The sequence below is a fragment of the Sus scrofa genome, chromosome 15 (genome assembly GCF_054392235.1).
Source record: "Sus scrofa isolate SSC_HxYL_T2T_F1_AM1 chromosome 15, Sscrofa_HxYL_maternal_Yorkshire_Landrace_v2.0, whole genome shotgun sequence".
NCBI classification, from domain to species: domain Eukaryota; kingdom Metazoa; phylum Chordata; class Mammalia; order Artiodactyla; family Suidae; genus Sus; species Sus scrofa.
The window spans coordinates 123,666,430-123,687,800 of record NC_139397.1 but is presented as its reverse complement, the minus strand read 5'-3'; the positions used below and the strand labels follow the sequence as shown (position 1 = coordinate 123,687,800).

The following is a 21,371-nucleotide window of genomic DNA, read 5'->3' as shown; positions in this document are numbered from 1 at the left end:
CCAATTGTGATTGATTTTAGTAATTTGCAGTAAAAATATGATCTCAAAATGGTTGTCTTCTCCTAATATATGGGTAGACGTTGCAGAAATGGTGACCGCACATGGTGAGGTCTATTGTTTTGTGTTCAAGTTTCCTTCGCTTAAAGTAGGAGAGGAGACACTTTGAGTTTCCGTTTTCCATTTTCATGTTTGACAAACCTACCTGGGTGACGTTGGTGTGAGGGTGCAGAGGGGGCAGTGGGGCCAACCGTGTCGTCTTCCCCAGGAGCCCGTCCACGCCAGAGCTGAGTGCTGATGAGTTACCGGATGACATTGCCAATGAGATCACTGACATTCCACACGACTTGGAATTGAACCAGGAGGACTTCTCAGACGTCCTGCCGCGGCTGCCTGATGACCTACAAGATTTTGATTTTTTTGAAGGTATGGTCCAAGAAAACTGGTTTTTATTTTTATTATTTTTTGCTATTTCTTTGGGCCGCTCCCTCGGCATATGGAGGTTCCCAGGCTAGGGGTCAAATCGGAGCTGTAGCCACCAGCCTACGCCAGAGCCACAGCAACATGGGATCCGAGCCACGTCTGCAACCTACACCACAGCTCACGGCAACGCCGGATCGTTAACCCACTGAGCAAGGGCAGGGACCGAACCCGCAACCTCATGGTTCCTAGTCGGGTTCGTTAACCACTGCGCCACGATGGGAACTCCGAAAACTGGTTTTTAAAGTTGAGTCTTGTAAGAAGGGAAATAGCTGTTTTGCAGTGTGTTTGAAGTGCTCCCCCTCGTACGTTAATGTCTTTCACTGTAGATACAGAATATAAAGTACTATAGCTGTTTTACTCTTTTAGAAGGTGAAGCCTGTGCAGTTTTTGTAACCATCTTACAGGCGTAGTGGATCGATAGGTTTGATGGTTAGGTTTGTAACTTTGTTCCTTTAAAAGGAATCATTTTGCTTTAGGTTTTTGGGGTTTTTGTTTTGTTTTTTTTTTTTTTTTTGCTTGTTTTTTTACTTTATTTTTGAACAAAGCCATTTGAAACTTGAGTTTTATTGAAGGCTTTCAGAACTTGTCCTCATTTTAATGCCCCACCCTGTACTTCAACTGAAGTGTGCTTTTCCAGAACGAATTTGCTTAATCGCATCAATTCTCTAGTGCTTTCAGGGAACATCTTTTATACTCTTAAGAATGTTTCTTTCACCATTAAAAACTAGGTATTTTTGTGGAGACTAATCAAGTTTCTAACCATAGATTTTTTTTTTAATAGGGGAAATGAAATCAGTATAGGCCTGTGGGCTTCCTGTTGTATGAAAACATGTTGGAAATGGGCGAAGAATGGGCGGGGAGGGGTAGAGAGTAACGCAAAAGCCCGGAAACGGTAACCTGTGAAGGCAGCGGATCACGTGGTGTGAGTCCCTGTGTCCCAGTCTTCATGGCTGCCCTGGGGTGGGGTAGGCGGGGGCTCCTGTGCAGCCTCTGGTCTCACAGCTGAACCGATGGCTGTGTTTTCCGTTTCAGGGACTTTAATGTGAAAGCATACATTCGTCCCCACAGTAGTCACCGCGAGTTTTATGTTGGTAACCCTTCAACTCCCTAAGAACCGAACACTCGGATAAGATGGTCTTTGAGAGTAAATGAACCGAAGCTGTGATTCAGGCTCTGGGACAGCAGGACACCTGAGACCTGTCCCACCGAGGAATGTTTCCCTCTTTCCTTCCAGTCCACTCTTTGGAAAGTCCTCTTCAGGGGGACCCTGGGGTTGTTTTGTCTTTTTTTTTTTTTTTTTTTTTGTCTTTTTGCCTTTTCTTGAGCCGCTCCTGTGGCATATGGAGGTTCCCAGGCTAGGGGTCTAATAAGAGCTTTAGCCGCCGGCCTACGCCAGAGCCACAGCAACTCGATATCTGAGCCGCGTCTGCAACCTACACCACAGCTCACTGACAACGCCGGATCCTTAACCCACTGAGCAAGGGCAGGGATCGAACCTGCAACCTCATGGTTCCTAGTTGGATTCGTTAACCACTGCGCCACGACGGGAACTCTGGGGACTCTGTTTTTGATAGGATCTTGTTACTGCTAATTCCAGTGTGTGATTTCTGTGTCAGGGGCAGTGAAAGCTCTGCTGACTGTCGATGGCTCTCGTTTGCTCAGGAAAGAACGGAGACCTCCTCCCCACCACCGAAGAGGCCGAGGAACTTGAACGGGCCTTGCAGGCCGTGACTTCTCTCGAGTGCCTGAGTACCATTGGGGTGCTCACCCAGTCAGACGGTGTGCCCGTCCAGGAGTTGTCAGACAGAGGAATTGGGGTGTTCGCCACAGGGACCGGAGCTTCAGGAATTCAGTCCTTGAGCCGAGAGGTAAACACGGACCTGGGGGAGCTGTTGAATGGGCGTATAGTCCACGACAACTTTTCTAGTCTAGAGCTGGACGAGAACCTGCTCCGTTCTGCTACCTTGTCTAACCCACCTACACCCCTGGCAGGGCAGATCCAGGGGCAGTTCTCTGCCCCAGCCAACGTTGGCCTTACTTCTGCCACTCTGATCAGCCAGAGTGCACTTGGGGAGAGAGCCTTCCCAGGACAGTTTCATGGACTTCATGATGGCAGCCATGCCTCCCAGAGGCCACATCCTGCCCAGCTGCTGAGCAAGGCAGACGACCTAATCACCTCACGACAGCAATACAGCAGTGATCATTCACACTCCTCGCCCCACGGAAGCCATTATGATAGTGAGCACGTGCCGTCTCCCTATAGTGACCATATCACCTCTCCCCACACGACATCTTACTCGGGTGATAACATGGCAGCTACCTTTTCAGCAGAGATGCCCATCATGGCGCAGCACTTGCTCCCAACCCAACTTGAGGTGCCACTTGGAGGCGTCGTCAACCCCAGAACTCACTGGGGCAATCTCCCTGTCAACCTCGGAGATCCCTCTCCATTTAGCAACCTTCTCGGCGCAGATGGACATCTTCTTTCCACTTCCCTATCCACGCCGCCCACCACTTCGAACTCAGAGACCACCCAGCCTGCCTTCGCCACCGTGACCCCCAGCAGCTCCAGTGTGCTCCCGGGGTTACCGCAGACCAGCTTCAGTGGCATGGGGCCTTCTGCTGAACTCCTGGCCTCCACCTCTCCCAAGCAGCAACTCCCTCAGTTCAGCGCAGCCTTCGGCCACCAGCTGAGTTCTCACAGTGGCATTCCCAAGGACCTGCAGCCCAGCCACAGCTCTATAGCCCCTCCCACAGGCTTCACAGTAACAGGTGCCACAGCTACAAGTACCAATAATGCATCTTCTCCCTTTACCTCCCCTAACTGAGCGTGTCTGTGTGTCTGCAGGCAGGTGGGGAACCTGGTGTTTTCTATCTTTTTTTCCCTCTTTTCTCACCCCTTTCCCCCTTTCCTAAAGAAGATTTTAAAAACAACAGATGGGGACTAGAGGAGAACTCCCTTTTCCAGTTAAACGAGTCAGCCTGCGGTGGACCTCGCCTCAGTGTTCACATGTGCTCCTTCGCACTGGTGCTCATCCCCTCGCGGCAGGTCCCCTCTCCCCCGTGGTCTCCTTAGCGGCTCAGCACAGTGACTGGAGAGAATCGATTGTTAGCAGCGAGTCCTAGAAGTGGAAGATACCTCAGATTCCCAGTGCCCTTTACTATTTCCTAGTATTCAGATCAACGCTTTCCATTCTAATGCCAGGTCTTGACATAGGTGGGTCTAGATGGCAGGAGTTCCTGTGTAAGAGATAGCAAGTGGTGCGGAGAGGCGGACCCACTGCCCGCCACCGCATGAGGCCAGGATTCCATTCCTAATTGTGATCATGTTCAATTAAAAAGAAAAAAATGTAGTCTTCTGACTGCCTTTGTGTATGTGTGCGCCCACGCGTGTGTTTTTGTGCAGGGCAGGAAGCAGCTGTCCCATTGTTACGTTTTATTTTTTTTCCCCCTAATGAGTAGAAGACTCTTCTCCTTCCCCACATCTCACCACCCTTCATAAGGTTGGTCGTTCTTTCCCACTGAGTTAACTGAGTTTCCTGAATGGAGAGGGCGGTGGTCCGCTGGCGTGAATAGCGCAGCCCTGTTCTGCTAGGTTAGCCCAGAACACAGAAAGCGGGAGTTCACGGCAGTGCCCTGGAGATGTTGTGAAAAGCTTGCCTGGATTGACTGCAGGATTGCTTCGATTCTGAGGTCTGGTGGTTGGTTCTATTGCCTTGTAAGACATGCATTTGTTTCTGAATCCCCTTTCCATGGAATATATTCGCAAGATGTAATTAAAGAAGATATTTTGATGTGGAAAGCAGGATAGGTCAGATAGGTTTGGCGAGATGGGATCTGTGAACCCCTTGATCTGTCTTTTGCTTTTGAATTTTTCATGTTTACAGTAGTGATTCTTTGGTAAGATTTGTAAAATGTTGAAGACACTTGTAGAATCAGTGTACCAGTTGTGAAGTGATGTGTAATATCTGAAGGATATACATTTTAAAGTTCTTTTCAAAGCATAATATGGAAATTAGACAAATTTTACCCACCCTTTGGTACTTTTAGAATAATTTAAGTACTTAGGTTTGAGTTTGAGGAAATTTTTTTTCTTCTTAAAGTACCAGGATTTTAGGGTTAAAAATCATATTGAATAGTTTAGTAAGTTGGTGACTATGAAATGAATACGTGAGGTTTCTTTTTACCTGCCTTCTCCCCGCCCCCCCATCCCCCACCCAAGGGTGGAACTAGATTTTAAAGGCATCTGTACTCTGCTTTTGCTGAGAAGTTTCACTGTCCCCTGAGATACCATTGGCTATTTATACCTGAGTCTAGTCTAATTTACATATATATATTTTAAAAGATGAGTAGAGAGAACATATCTATTAATGATGTGATATAATAATTCATTTGTCAGGGAATATTTGATCTTAATTCCTTTTCAATAGGTAAAGATTTGGATGTATTTTCCTACTTCCTATATGTATTCTCTTTATGCCATGCTAATTCTAACCAGTCCCTTCTTTTGAAAGCTTTTCTTTCTCTGCTTTTTAAAGGAATGATGGTGACCAGCAGGCATTATGCAGATACCACGTGCCTGAGATTATGGAGGGGGAAATGTCACATGACTGTATGAAATCATTATATGCCCTATTTTGTATTTATTGAAGTTTCTTTTTGTGGGCCAAAAATATGTTTGTAATATATTAAGTTTTTTTTTAAATCATGGTAATTGATTGGAAGATTTATTTTTTAATAGCTTTGCCTTTTTTGCAGATTGAGAAATTTCTAAATTATAAAATTATGTCACAAAGCAAAATTATATTTGGTAGCACCATAAATTTCTATTCTGAATGGTGAGAACAGATAATTGAATATTTCTCACCTGCGAACCTATGTTAGTAAGCTTTTTTATTTTAATGTACTGTAATGAAATGATGATGAGTAGTTACCGCTGCTCAAAAGCGTCATGTAGTTTGCTAAACTCTTTTCACATCCCATTACAATCATCACGAGATAACTGTCCATTCCCAGTGATTCGGTTTTCATCTCTGTTGTGTACTAATTATAAAGGTTGTCACAGAGCAGCCCGTTGACTTTCTTTGTTACTGAGGAAAAATTGGTATATACACATTGACTTTCTTATCAGCTCTTCTTCGACAGCAAAGGGGAAGTCATGGGATGTTGATTTGAACTTTTCTGGCTATTTGTCCCTCATGGTAGCTGCTTAAAATTCTTCAGTTATCAAAACTGAGTTTGCAGTAAGTTGCACATTTTATTGTTTGCAATTTTCTGTTTTCTGTGCATTTTAAAGCCCTTTTCTGCTTTCTGATAAGGAGGCATGAAATGATCAGGAATGTTGCCAGTTACAGCTTCACACCAAAAACTTTGAGTAAATTCATTTTTTTTTTTGTAGATGCCCACGACGATAGCTCAAGAAAGGGCACCAGTAGGAAGTACCAGTGTAGGTCTGCAGAATTAGCAAAAAACAAATCTTTCTTCTCATTTCACCTGCTTCAAAACAAATACCCGAGCTTGCAATTTGCTTTGCTCTTGCTGTTCTCGAGAGTCCCTTTTCGGAAGAGAGGAGAACATCTGTGAACCCAGAGATATCCGTTCTGTTGTTCTTTTAGCTAATGGAGCAATTCTAGTCTCTTAGTAGTAGGTTTGCAATTGATGTGTATAAAGAAAGGAATGAAGTGTCTTTTACTCCAGAAATATGAAAATCAGTGTCTTTTAAAATATCGCTTATGCTATATATCAAGGCAATACTGGAATCAAAAACAAATGTTATATAAGGTTCTATCTAATTAGGTGGATACCAGCTTTCATGCTAGTGTTAAACTCATGAGAAATAGTGGCAAAGAAGGTTCACTCTGTTTCTGCAGTTCTTTGGGACCATTTATGAAGGCCAGTTAGATAGTGTTAATGTGACCTAATTTACCTGCTGCAGTTAATGGATACATTCTGTGCTCTGAGAATCTGAATTCCATTCTAATGTGTAATATTCACTGGCTGTGATCTATAGCATCCAAAGGAAAGATGTGTTTTTCTCCTTTACACTCTCTATATAATTGTTTATATTATTTTAAAGTACTTAAGACGTTGTTTTTCCTCTGTACAAATGGCCTAGCAATTTGCACATCTGGGTAGATTATGTAGTTAGTAAACAAGTCACAATAGTAAATAGCAATTACACTTAACCCACCAAGTGACAGACTATGCAATGAGAAAATTTTCCAGTTATCGCCGCATAGCTTGTATGGCAAAGGATTATTTTCTCTAGTGATCTACCATGTGAGATAGAACTGCTTCACAAATGACTTCCTGAGCGATTTCTTGTTGGCAGGCGGTGTGGTCTGTCTCGTGTCCCTCCACAAAAAGAGTCTAATTTAATGAGGAGCAAGTAGTAGGTATGGAGATAAAGTTGGAAAATTCTGTCTTCTTTTCCTTAAAATTGTAGTTACTCTCTTGAGCGGTTGAAGGCTAAAGAAAGCTAATACTTCATCTTTGCCAAATAATTATGAATAGGAGTTATTTTTTAACTACGCCCGAGCTCCCCGCCGCAAGTTAAGAATCATGGTTTTCTGTGACTAACACTAAAGCTTTTGCTTATCAGAGCTCATTCTCAGTCCCCAGTCACGGTCCAGAGAGGCTGAGACAGTTGTTTGACTTGGAAGGAGATGCTGTCCGGGATCCACACAGCTGCCCTCGCCACACGTACCATTCTCTTTTTACATGAAAAGTTTTACCGTTTCTGTTGCCCTGAACCGTGGGGCTTTTATCATTTGGCACTAGAACGTGAGCCTATGTTGGGTCGTACCCGTGCTGTAAGTCTGCGGTACTTGCCTGCATCGGGGGGGTGGAGGTGATGGGTGGTGGGTTTCATCAACACTTGCGGGAGGCCTTTGGTCCCGATTAGTCCAGAAGGTGGCTATGGATCAGTATGGCCAAAAGAGGAGGATCCTAGTAACACTAAACTCAAGCTAATAGGTTTGAAATGCATTTCAATGTTGTCTAGTGTCCAGTTTCTTCATCCTCTTTCTTTTTAGCCTTCTTTTCACATTCTATTAAATTCTCTTTTTCATCTGGTATGTATAGAATAATATAATGGTCTTTTAAATGGTCGATGGAACTCTGAAGTTCAATGAGGCAATTTAAAGGATTCCCTGAAAGAAAAATGGAGTCATACCGAATCTTTCCTCGCAGACACCTACATCGCTCCAAGGATTTTTTTCCTGATGAGAAATATATTTCTTGGGGATGGGGTTGGGGGAATGTATATGTGATGGAACAAAGATTTTTTTTTTCTCTTCCTATCAGTACATTGAAAACAACTGGATTTTCATGGGCATTCTATAGAAAAGTAAAACAGTGTAACAACTTCTGAACATCTTGAACTTTATAAGCTTTCCAATATCATATTCTGGAGGGACCCCCAAATCCATGTTTAATAGATTCAAGTAACATTTTTAAAATACTGTCTCTCAGAAGATGTGTAATAAAATATCAGCAAAGAACATATTTGGATATTCTATTAAGCTTTTTCTTCTGAGCAGTGATTTAGGAAAGAAAACATAAAGTATAAATGAATAATCATGTCTCTCCTGATAACCAGTGTCATGAATGCGAAAGTGGTGGGTCAAACAGCCTTATTTCTAAGTAGCAAAAATTCTCTTTTCACTCCAGCTCTTACTTTTTATTAGCTTTCCTCTCTCTGCACTGTGATACAGAGCAAATAAAGGGAAACGTGGCATTTCCGAGAGAGAGCAAATTTGGAATGACTTTTTTAACCCCAGGTTCCCAAACCTTGGGAATGTTTGGCTACTTTGAATGGCAGGATTTTTGTGATCTAAAGTTCAGTCTGAAAAACCCTCTCAGAAGAGAAAGCCTGTCTACCCCTTAGTAGCTCTATGTTGGGCAGCTCAGCTTCCCTTCCTCCTCCCCTTCTGCCTGCTCACGAGGCTCACCCCCAGCCCTGAAGTGTGCACACGCCCACAGGATCTGTACTGCTCCTGGCCCAAGACTCAGAGAATCCCCTTCTTTCACTTGGTTTTGGTTTGTTTCTTTAAGCTGGGGACCACTGAAGTAAGCTCTATGTGCACCCAAAGTTCCCCTTGGAAAAAATTTCAACCTGCAGTGCAGAAGGCTCCAATGCAGTTAAATGTCACCCTTGCTTTTACTCGTGGAATAGACTGATTTGCCCTGAGGTGACCCCACCCTGCATCGTTAAAAGGTACAGTTGGCTCCAGCCGATGATGAGTGTGGAAGGGATGGGGAGTTTGGTACTCGGTGACGTTGTCTTCATCTGCCTGGGGTTGAATCAGTTCCTCTCAACAGTGATAGTTCTTTTCACTGTATAGTGTTGAGTATGTCTCAGGGATTCCTTGTGGAAATTAGGGCAGTTTTTAAAATACGAAAAATAGTTTTAAAAGAAACTAAAGGTGACTCATCATTGAAGAGAGCGCAAGAAAGAGACAACATTTGGTTTCGTAGCCCACAGTGTCTTCTTGCATGGGACTCTTCCTTCTCCTTCGGGCTCTCATCTCAGCCTCAGCATACAGAATCCTTTCCCACCACGCACAGCTTTAAAACTTTTATTTAAAAATGTCCTTCCCCAATGAGCTTTCAGAATACTTATTGTAGAATTTAAGAGAAAAGGTATATTAATTTATGCTATTAACATCACCTCATAAATTATAAGTTTTATACTAAAGCTGTATTGAGTGTAATGAATTATGTTGCCTATGTGTTTAATAGCTAAAAAATTATATATGAGCTTTTTTTTTTTTTTTTTTTTAACAAAACAAACTAGTGAAGCACCTTTTTACACTGGATCTCTGCCGTGTCAAGGTGTATAGCTATCCTTTGCTACCTTGCAGATATAGAAAAGGATATCCTGGGGCCTCAAAACGTAGAACACCTTTAGACCATTTATTACTGCTCATAGAACTGTTGAGAATCATGTTTCTTTAGTAAATGATCTGTGGTTTACACTTAAGATGGCTAGAAGCTTAGTAACAGGGTAAATAGAAATACATAGATCAAGTAAAACTCCCAACTACTGTAGCTGGAATTTGTAAATTAAGTTTTTAAGTCCTCTTTTATTTCCTATGGATTTATTCTTTAATTACAGTTTATTCTGTAAGTTGGGAAGTACAATAGAGAAAATAATAAATCTAGATGTTCTCAGTGTCTTATTCAGGAACTTCTTATCCCTCCTCACTAAGGAATTCCCACTGTGACTTCAAAAATAGAATTACCGTACTTGTGTGCATGTATATGTCTGTGTTTTTACACACATGCAAAAATATACATTGGGGGCACGTGTGCGCGAGAGAGGGATGTGTGCTTAGGGAAAAGAGAGAAAGCTAACAGAATGTATTGTAGAAATAGGATTTATTTAGTCGAGGATATTGGACTTACTTTGTCATCGTCTCTTGTTATAAGTACACCAAATTCTTGATTATGTTATGTTAAAAGGCTAGCTCTGATATCATGTGCATTTGATTTCAACCCTTTGATTAACTTATACTGTTTTTAAAATGACATAAGAAACAGCAGGTTCTAAGACCAGCCTCTCGCTTTTGAGCGTAAAAATAAGAGAGAGACAGACCTGGACACGAGCTGTGTTTCTGTTGGGGTGATGGAACCAGAGATCAGTTGAACCACCTTTTTTATGTTCGTATCATATTCTGAGTTATAAAATATGATTGATCACCCTTTCTTGGTAAAGTTAAGAAAAGGATAGGCCTTTTATAAAGAATGCCATTTTTTGAAGGGGCTGCTTTGTTTAAAGAATTGGTAGGATTTTTTCACCATGCACATTTCAGCTGGGTGGATTTCAGTCATTTCCAAGAATTAAAATACAAAACAAAACTACTCAGCTATGCTATTATTTATGAAGTTAGCGTGCCTGCCAACCCCCATATTTTGACTATAGGAAAGTTATGCTACCCTTGGCTTTTACGTGATTCATGTGGGATTTTTTTTTTTTTTTAAGTACATTCCTATATTTTGAGTTTTGTCATTTTGCTGTACATTCATTACTGGAGTATCTGGTTGGTCTAAAATAGTCAAAACTAGAGTTGTTACTAAATGCTCCAATCACATTTATTTTTTAATATTAAAAAAATCATGTACTTTGAAACATGTCAGAACAACTTCAGATAATACGTCTGAATTCGTAGTTAACTTTGAAGCCTCGTTCATCTTAGATATATACTCAAGACCTAGGAAAGCTTTGTATGTTGTTCTTTTTACAGTTGTATTTTCGCAGCATCTCCCAGTTTCATCCATTCTCGCTTTATGGATTTTCCAAAATCTGCATATTTCTTGTACATATGCATGCAAAAGAAAGAAGGGAGGTTGTATTGGTGCCATTTCTCCCTTCAGTTACTGGTTAATGGGATTTGCTAGAATAAATTCCCCCTGATTGAAGGGTGAACACAGACCCTTTTGTGTATATCTATCTGTACAGAGGTGTATATGGGATGTGGTGGCACTTTGCTGAATGTGAACTTGCCTTGTCAATGGGAAGATTGAGAAGTATTATGTTTATTTATACATTTGTATAAATCTATATATACACGTATGTATATGTGTGTGTATAGATAAAGCTATATACATATATTTCCCTAAAAACGTGTGTGTATAATAGATAAACAGCCTTTGTTAAGCAAGATTATACGTCTATGGAAAGTTCTGGATTGTTCTATGAGCAGGAGGAGGTCATAGTCTAGAGTGGTGGTCAGAGCCTACAAAGATGGGAGTCCTTTGGATGATAGTCTTGTCTATGAATTCCTCTTAGAACTGTTCTTACTTGCCAATTCCACTTATTCTTCATTTTCATTACCTTCGAAGTCAGTCGCTCACCATTTAAAAAAATCACACTTCATTGTATTTTTCCCTTTATGGCCTTTCTAGCCAGAATCATTTGGCTTAACTATATTTCATTAACTCTTCAGTTGTTTCCTTTAAAGATTTTGGCTCTGAAATTTCCTAGAAGGTAGAAGTTTTGGTAATTTTTCTGTCCAGTAATTTTGAGAATTGTATATCATCTTTATCTCAGAAATAACCAATAAAGAAAAGACAGCAACATTCAAACAAAACTAATTTGAAAGTTTTACCTAGATAATTGTGGGACGTTTTACTTAAATTGAAAAAGGACTTAATTATGATTTTATGATTGACATTAACGTTAGGTTTCTTTTGTCATTTATGGTCGTAAATGTGTCATTTTAAAAATTTGGTTTACTCTGTGACTTAATCATAAACTTGCCATTTTCATGTTAATGAAAAGCCTCTCGAATTCTAGAACTCATTTTATTCATGATGAAACTGCTTTAATGAATTCTCACATAACGAATTCTGCTATATTTCCTTTTGACTTTTCTCGCATTTGTGACATTCTTTTTAACTTTGCTGCAGCTCTCTTGCATCCCTATATATTGTGCCTTTAAAGCTTTTATGCACACACAGACAAAAGTGTATATATACATGTTGGAGCATGTGTACATATACTTTCGTATATACTCACACAGTATGTCTCTAGTATATATTGTGGGAGTGGACATATAGATACTCAAAGGCAATGGAATGTTGCTCTCTAGGTATATATGTATATAAATAGTGTTGATATCCTGTATATACACATGTATATGTACGAGTTTTAAATGGCAATCTTTTACATTTAGCAAAATGCTGCCCCTACTGGAATATTGTCACTGCAATGGCAGTTGTATGTAGTGATTTAAAATACATTATCAAAAGTTATTTAAAGAACATTTTAAAGTCACATCTAAAGACATCCACACATTATTTATTAATCTTCCGTTTCCTTTTATTGTTATTATTATTTTTAACTGAAAGGGAGACTGTCATTTTTAAAATGCCATCTGTCCCATGAGAGAAAGAGAGGGCTGGAGACTCACTTGAGGACCCTTGTGCATTTTCCTCTCTCTGCAATGGAGATGTGCCGCAAACCAGCCTGTTTATTTCAGTTATAAAGCAAACCTAACATTTCCATTACTGCATGTCACCCACCATCTCCTAGATCAACTTAATTCACCGATCTGCCTCTTCCTTTCATTAATAAGTAATGATCCTTGAGATCATTTTGCCTGGGGGAAGTGAACTACTCTCTAGCTGCAGGGGAATCTATCACCTAATTGTTATTCTGCCTTGTTCAGAATTCAACTTTGAGAGAAGGCAGCCCTATCATGAAGCTGTCTTACGCATGTTTTGCATTCATTTAGTTAAAGGTTTTCCCAACCTCTTTTTTTTTTTTTTTTTTTTAAATCAGAGAACTCCAAGTCTGCATGCACTTGACATAGATTTAATTCTTACTCCCCACAGCTTCAGGTATTTTTCATTAGTAAATCAATTTGACACACTGAATGGAATAATACTAAGAAAAAACTGTTAAGTATTTTATTTTGTGATGACTTGGCAGCAGATTACGTTTCAAGACCTTACAGAGAGAGGAACATAGATGGACAATCCTAGATCGTAAAATGCTAACAAAAAACAGGTGGAGTAAGAGTACCCTGAAGACAAAGGGAGAGGTTGGGGCTTGAGAGATTTCACAGAGTAGCTTAGCTGAAACCTGATATCAGAAGCAGCCTTTAACAGAAGCCTCTTGGCAATTACATGGTACTAACCAGAGCACGGAAGTACAGGTTGAAACCAAGTTGCAGTGGGAAATCAAAGGTGAGAGGTAGTTTATTGGAAACCAGTAAATGACAGGTTGCACAGTCCTGAAATCTCTTCTAACAAAGTAACTGCACGGTAGCAAGGACTAGCCATTCTCAAAGCCCTTCTTTTTCAGTGTTCTCCTTCACCTTGGCACACAAGTATGTTTTAATGCCATACATTAAAAAAATATTTACAAAAAAAAAAAAAAAGCGCTGCTTAAAGGGAATTTACAAACTGAGAATCTTCTCTTATTTATGTTAATAGTGGCTGGAAGCTTAGTTATATGCACAAAAACTAGGAGCCACTTGTTTCTGCACAGACTGTAGGAGCAAGGAGAAGAGATTGGCAGGTTTGGGAAGAGGCCCCCAGTTCAGTGGAAAGGCATGTTTAGGCATTGGGTGTGGCGTTGCTGGGGGAGACCACATCTGGGGAGATGATGGGCTTCTGGTTTGTAATTTCCCTTTAAACAAGAAGAGATGGCTCACATTTTCCATATATATCTCAATGAATGTACTGTATTACTGTTTTAAAAAATTTGATGAAATAATAATGGATTGGTCTCCTTTTGTTATCTGGTCCTTGTTTAATTTGTTTAAGGGTTTTTGTATACAAAAGTTTACATTTTTATGTATATTTTTCTTGTGTAAAAACTGATGTAATATGTGTATAAAACACTGTATGTATTATCTGTATATAGTGTGACAAAAATGATTTTTCTTTCTTTCTTTTGGATGTATTAATAAACCTTGCTGTGAAGTAGCCTTGCTTTTGATAAAATTCCCTTTGGCTGGATATTGATAGAAGCTGCTAATCTAGGGTGAGTATTTTTTTCTCCTTTGTTATTTAAATAGTAAATATTTTGGAGTTCCCGTCGTGGCGCAGTGGTTAACAAATCCGACTAGGAACCATGAGGTTGCGGGTTCAGTCCCTGCCCTTGCTCAGTGGGTTAACGATCTGGCGTTGTCGTGAGCTGTGGTGTAGGTTGCAGATGTGGATCGGATCCCGCGTTGCTGTGGCTCTGGCGTAGGCCGGTGGCTACAGCTCCGATTCGACCCCTAGCCTGGGAACCTCCATATGCCCCGGGAGCGGCCCAAGAAATAGCAAAAAGACAAAAATAAATAAATAAATAGTAAATATTTTTTTAATCTATTTTATATTTTGTCAAGAACTCCAGGGAGCTGTATTCATCGTTCTTTCTGGCGAGACTACCAGTGATTAATATTTGTGTAATAGCAAAAGAAAAAATATTTGCGTAATAGCCATGGATCAATTAAATGCTAATGAAGTTGACTTTAATGTGGTATCCAACCTAGAAATCCAACCAGAAGTTGCATTTGAAATTGTTATATGCTCTCATGGAGGTCTTGCAAGCCAATTTCTCTTCCCTTAATCAGGAGCCCCTTCTCTCCTCATTTTCATAGTTTCACAAGTATAAGGAAAAACTTCATGTTGTATAATGAAAGTAATAACAAACAAAAAACTGAAAAAAAAACCTCTCCCTTTAAGGCATTGCCAAATCCCTGCCTTCTATCTCCTTGGAATTGAATTACTTTTTTTTTTTGTGGCCCTACCTGAGGCATGTGGAAGTTCCCCATCCAGGGATCAATACGGGCCACAGCATCGACTGGAGCTGTGGCAGTGGCAGTCAGATTCTTAACCCACTGTGCCACAGCGGGAACTCCAAATTGCTTTTTTTATTTTTTATTATTTTTTTATTTTTAGGGCCACACGCATGGCATATGGAGGTTCCCAAGCTAGGGGTCCAATCGGAGTTAGAGCTGCCAGCCACAGCCACAGCCACAGCAACACGGGTCCGAGCCTCGTCTGTGACCTACACTATAGTCCACAGCAACAGCCCACGGCAACACCAGATCCTTAACCCACTGAGCGAGGCCAGGGATTGAACCCAAAACCTCATGGTTCCTAGTTGGATTTGTTTCTGCTGCGGCATGACAGGAACTCCAAATTACCTTTTTTAATATGTAGATTGGAACTTTTCATTTCCTGTGATGGAGGAATTTTGTGGTACAAATAGATGCTAGGACAAAATTCACCAAAAATTAGTCTTGTGACATTTCTCCTGTCAAGTGCTTAGAGTGATGGAATGCTGTGCTAAGTTCATGTTAGAAAGAGGTCATTTCCAAACAAAGGAGAGAGAGAATTTTGTAGAGGACAGTGCATCTGACAGAGTATTCAAGGATGAGCAGTATTTAGACATTTCTCCAAAAATGGAGAAAGAGAGTTCCCTGGTGGCCTAATGGTCCAGCATTGTCACTTCTATGACATGGGTTTGATCCCTAGCCTGGGAACGTCCATGTGCCAAGGATCTGGGAAAAAAAAAAAAAAAAAGAAATGGAGAAAGCTGAATAGCAGTTATGTTGCCTTATGGTTTGTGTGAGAAAGGGAGCCATTTATCCCGACGTGTGTGGATGTATGGAAAGTGGTGAGAAGTAGAGTGGAGAAGTCGCTGGGGGTGAAAGCATAGTGAGCATGGAAGCCTAGACCAGGCGAGTGAGACAAGGGAAGGCTGGTCAGCTGTGACCCCGGAGGACAAATCTGGCATCATTTAAGAGGCTGAGGTCCACGACAGAGAGGAGAGTTAGGATGTGGCTACTGCAGTGGTGAGGCTTGTTAATGAAGTAGAAACTTGTGGCAGTAAAAGAAGGGAGGGAGTAGAAATAATTTGGAAACCTACTGATTAGATGTCGGGAACGAGGGAGGAGGAGGAGGAATCAAATGAGGTCTTACCCCTGAATTTCTGGAATGCTGGTACTGGTGGCAGGAGTGGTCACATCAGGGGTTTTAGAAAATCAGTGGGGTTTTTTTTGTTTGTTTTTTGTTTTTTCTTTTTCCAATAGGTTTTACATACAGAAGTTTTGAATTGGAAGCAGGGGCATCCAGTTGGCATAGTTAGGGCTCTGAAGAGAGGCTCAAGCTGAAGCTACAGATACAGAAGTTATGGACGTAGAGTTGATGGTTAAAGCTGGCTGTAAATGATCAAGGATGAATAAGGAGAGGTTTGGGAGAACCCTTCTGTAATCTATTTTATTTGTGGAGTTCCCATTGTGGCTCAGTGGGTTAAGAACCAAACTAGTATCCTTGAGGACTTGGGTTCAATCTCCAGCCTCATTCAGTGGGTTAAGGATTTGGTGTTGCCGCAAACTGCAGTGAAGTTTGGGGATGCAGCTCAGCTCTGGCGTTGCTGTGGCTGTGGTGCAGACCGGCAGCTCTGATTCCACCCCTAGCCTGGGAACTTTCAAATGCCTCAGGTGCAGCCCTAAATAATAAAAGAAAGATGGTAAGTATGGATTTAGACAAACTAAATTGAGAGTGATGACTGAATATGGAGGTGCAGGTCCTCGGGAAGCCGTAGGAGATGTGAGGCTGTAAAGCAGTCAGAATGGTGGACGTAGGTTTGGAGTTCATCTCGAGGGAGCTCAATGTTTAAGCTGTGGCCGTCGAAGGATCCTACCCCGGGAGCGCCTGTGCAAGAGAAGAACAGAGAAGCTGAAGAACGAGCTGGAGACATATTCAAACAGGAGGAAGAAAGAGTAGTTGGAACTAACAAAGAACCCAGAAAAGACGTAATCAGAGATCTGAGTGGAGAAACTGGACAATGAAATGTCCTCGATGCTGACAGTGTCAGAGAGGTTAAGGAGAATGACACAAAGGTCAGCAATAGCCTTGGAAAGGATAGCTTCAGGAAAACCACAAGGTGAAAGCTAAATTGTAATGGATTGAGGAAAAGCAAGTGTAATGTTTAGCAGTAGAAATTCTTTTTTTTTTTTTTTTTTTTTTTTTTGGTCTTTTTGCCTTTTCTACGGCCGATCCCACAGCATATGGAGGTTCCCAGGCTAGGGAACTACAGCTGCTGGCCTATGCCACAGCCACAGCAACGCAGGATCCGAGCCACGTCTGTGATCTACACCACAGCTCACGGCAACCCCGGATCCTTAACCCACTGAGCAAGGCCAGGGATTGAACCCGCAACCTCATGGTTCCTAGTCAGATTCGTTAACCATTGCGACAAGATGGAAACTCCAGCAGTAGAAATTTTAGCCTTAAAGAAACATCTGTGGTACAGAGGTAAGTACTGCAGGGTACCATGTTTGACCTTTATGGACCGTGGAGGTGATATATGGTTGACTCTTTAATTTATATTTTTTTAGTTTAGCAGGTGATAGGCACATCTGTTGATAAAGGACCTTCTACTAAGTCTTTATACTTATATTTTATTTTCCTAAATACTTTTTTTTTTTTTTTGGTCTCTTTAGGGCCACAACTATGGCATATGGAAGTTCCCAGGCTAGGGGTCAAATCAGAGCTGGAGCTGCCTGCCTAACGCAGGCTCCGAGCCTTGTCTGTGACGTACACCACAGCTCACAGCAACGCTGGATCCTTAACCCCCTGAGTGGGATCGGGGATCACAGATGAATCCTCATGGATACTAGTTGGGTTTGTTATTGCTGAGCCACAACAGGAATTCCTATTTACCTAAATACTGTTTAACCCGAAGTATATTCTACAAGTCAGGATACAATGATATATTTTGTTCCGTTACATAATGCTTTGTATGGTATAAGATTAAATGTAGGGTTTATAAAAGTTATAAAGCAAAAGACAAATATATTTCGGTGAGCAGTGTTTCAGTAGCTGAATATATCCTGGAATATTCAACTTCAATTCTTTATCTGTTGGTTACTATGACCTCGTGTGTTAGAAAAATCAACACTCCTTTATCAGACCCTTCATCATCAGAAATTTCTCGCCTATCCCCAGCCTCCTTCTCCACAGCTAACTTTTGTTCATTTGCTCATTTCCTTTCCACCTTCCCCTCTACACCTATATTATTTGTATCGTCAATCTTTTTCCTCTAGTTATAAAATGAGCATAACTAAAATAACCAAGGGTTTACTTAGTGTGTGCAAGGGACTCCTCTTAAGTGCTTTACATGGTTATGTCATGTAAATGCATTGTGTCCCCATGCACTTTATGGATGAGGGAACTGGAGCAGGGAGAGGTTAAATGACTTACCCGAGATCACATGGTTTGTAAATAATGGAGTCAATATGAAAACCAAGTCTTGGGAGTTCCCGTTGTGGTGCAATGGATTCGAATCCAACTAGTATCCATGAGCATGCGGATTCAATCCTTGGCCTCACTCAGTGGGTTAAGATCTGGTGTTGCTGTGAGCTATGGTGTAGGTCGCAGATGTAGCTCAAATCTGACCTTACTGTGGCTGTGGTGTTTGGCAGCTATAGCTCCGATTCAACCCCTAGCCTGGGAACTTACGTGCGCTGCAGGTGTGGTCCCTAAAAAAAAAAAAGAAAAAAGAAAAAAGATCAAAACGAAGTCTTGCTTCAAAATCCAATTGCTACCCTGCCTCTCACCAGATCCTGGAAGTCTCTTCAATACTCTATTCCTTCCAGTCAAAAACTTCTTCAGAATACGAACTTCATTCAGTAATACTTTCCTGTGATTGTGGGCAACCACGCTGTGCTCAGGGCTGCGGTTTCAGGCTCCAACAGTGTGGACACAAGCATATGTCTAGGTGAGGTGAACAAGAAGTCACTAGGCCGGAGGTGGGGAAGGGGCTGACTCCTCAGCACTTACTCTGGGTGAGCCAGTCTGCTAGCCTTTACCAGGTAGGAGACTCTGGGAAAAGTATTTAAGCTCTTTTTGGCTTGCAAATAAAGTATATACATATTTTTTTCTTTTTTTGTTAGGGTCGCTCCTATGGCAAATTGAAGTTCCCAGGCTAGAGGTCAAATAGGAGCTTCACCCACAGCCACAGCAACACAGGATCTGAGCCACGTCTGCAACCTACACCACAGCTTAGGGCAAACACCAGATCCCCGACACACTGATCAAGGCCAGGGATTGAACAGGCATCCTCATAGATACTAGTCGGATTCGAACCCATTGCACCACAACGGGAACTCGCCAAATCCTTGCTTTTCCTTGGCAGCCTTCTTTGCCTATAGGAATAATTTGATGCAAAATATGTTTCCTTGATTTCTATTTATCTTTCTATGTTCTATGCCTGCTCAAGAAGATTAAACTACATTAGGATAGGGACCTATCTTTTAAAATCCTTACTGCTTGGAATGCTGGCCCAATGCATATAGCAGAACCTCAATAAATTGTTGCTCAATATGATGCTAGCAGAAGTCAAATACAACTAGTTTCTTTGAGTAGAGGGAAGACGAGGAACGTTCAAATATATCTTGATACTTAAATTTGGTGATCTTGTTTATGACACTCATTTGTCGCAGCATATGATAGATTATCATCATTTCATTTAGCCACGTCTTTCTCACTCAATATATGTGCAGAATATTAATCCTTAAGAATGTGTACCAAAGAGAGAGAGAGAGGGTTCTGGTGGTGGCTCAGCGGTAATGAACCTGACTAGTATCCATGAGGAAGCAGATTTGATCCCTGGCCTTCCTCAGTAGGTTAAGGATCTGGCGTTGCTGTGAGCTGTTGTGTAGATCACAGACACTGCTTGGATCCCACGTAGGCCGGCAGCTCCAGCTCTGATTCAACCCCTGGCCTGGGAAGTGAGGCCCTAAAAAGCAACAAACAAACAAACAACATAAAACAAACACAAAATGTGTACCAGTGTTTTTTTATTTATTTGGTTTTTATATACTGATGGAATAGCTGTGCCAAAATTATATTTGAATTTTGGTGTTGAAAATATCTCATGGCTATTACCTACAACATTTCTTTCTGAAAACAACAAGAAACTTGAGGCTATAATTTATTTGTATTGTTATTATTTCTTTCTCTTGTCATACTTCTGTTTAATTACCAAGCTACTTAACAATATAAGTTTACTGAAAAGTTGTCAGTAAATCTGATCTATATTAATTAGTCATATTTTCTCATTGACAGAAATTACCAAATTGGAGATGCTCTCCTTTGGGAAGTGTTTTAGGTCTATGACTAAATTAAAGTAATGGTAGAAAATGCAATGAAACATTAAGGTCACATGTTCTCAAAATTTTTTTCTTTTTCTTTTTCTTTTTTTTTTTTTAGGACCTGCATCCGCGGCATATGGAAGTTTCCAGGCTAGGAGTCAACTGGAGCTACAGCCGCCGGCCTACACCACAGCCACAGCAACGCCAGATCTGAGCTGGATCTTAACCCACTGATCGAGGCCAGGGATCAAACCTACATCCTCGTGGATCCTAGTCAGGTTCGTTAACCACAGAGCCACGAAGGAAACTCCTCAAATTTCTGATAAAATCACGCTTAAATTACTGAGAATGGAATCTAGTCTTGATGCTGTGGAACTAGTCCAGTGGGGCAGGGGCAGTGATTTTTTTTAAAGCATAATTTCAGTCTCAGAACAGCAGATTTCTAAAAGCCTGTTTTGCTTTGAGACAATTCCATATTGGTGCAATTTTGTATTAATAAACCAAACTGTGTAGCAATTTAGAAGTGAGTAGTTCCCTGGAAACAGCATTGTACTGTGAAGAAATGCTCAGATATGCAAGCTATTTCTCTAACCTACAAGTTTAACCTTGGAAAAAAATCACCTTGTCCCATCTGGACCTTAGTTTTCTTATCTGTAAACTAAGAAAATTAGGCTAAATTAGTGGTTTCTCCGTTTTGCTCTGGGCGTGTCCTCCAGGCGCCTCTGAGCAGTGGGTGGGATTAGAACTCGGTGAAGTGGGATGGACTGTCTTCTTTCCCTTCTCATGGGCTTTTGTTTGAACAGTAAGTTCTGGAGCTAAAAATGTTTAATGTTTGGAAATATTTGAATTACCTCATCTCCAAAATTCCTTCCAACTCTAAAATTCTAACAACTTTTATTTTTGTTTTGGAAATTGTGTCTTTACTCTGAAGTATAGAGGGTTAAGCACACAGCTGCTTTGGATCTCTCTCTGTCTCTCTTTTTTTAAATCCTACTTTTCTCTGCTTATTCCAAGAGGTTCTAGCTGTACAGGGTCTGGAGGATTAGGGAGGTCCTGGTTCAGAGCATCCGGTTGAGCACAGTAATTAGGGAACACCAGCTATGACAGAAACCCTTCAAATGCATATTCATGTAACATAAATACTAGCTTTCTCAGAACAGTTTGTTTGTTAGCCTTTAAAAACCCTTTGTTCTGGGAGTTCCCCTCTTGGCTCAATGAAAATGAATCTGACTAGTATCCATGAGGATGCAGGTTCCATCCCTGGCCTGGCTCAGTGGGTTAAGGATC

General features: G+C 41.2%; 1 protein-coding gene across 11 annotated transcripts in view; it reads left to right on the top strand.

The window, feature by feature from the left end:
• INO80D (INO80 complex subunit D) overlaps positions 1 to 13,917 on the top strand; it is a 75,364-nt gene extending 61,447 nt beyond the window's left edge. For all 11 annotated transcript variants that reach the window (XM_084998743.1, XM_021076044.2, XM_021076046.2 and 8 more), the window contains 2 exons: positions 266 to 423; positions 2,143 to 13,917. In XM_084998743.1, coding sequence (XP_084854869.1) covers positions 266 to 423; positions 2,143 to 3,308 — 1,324 coding nt within the window. In that variant the 3' untranslated portion in view covers positions 3,309 to 13,917. The remainder of the gene's footprint in view (positions 1 to 265; positions 424 to 2,142) is intronic.
• Positions 13,918 to 21,371: the final 7,454 nt, after the last annotated feature.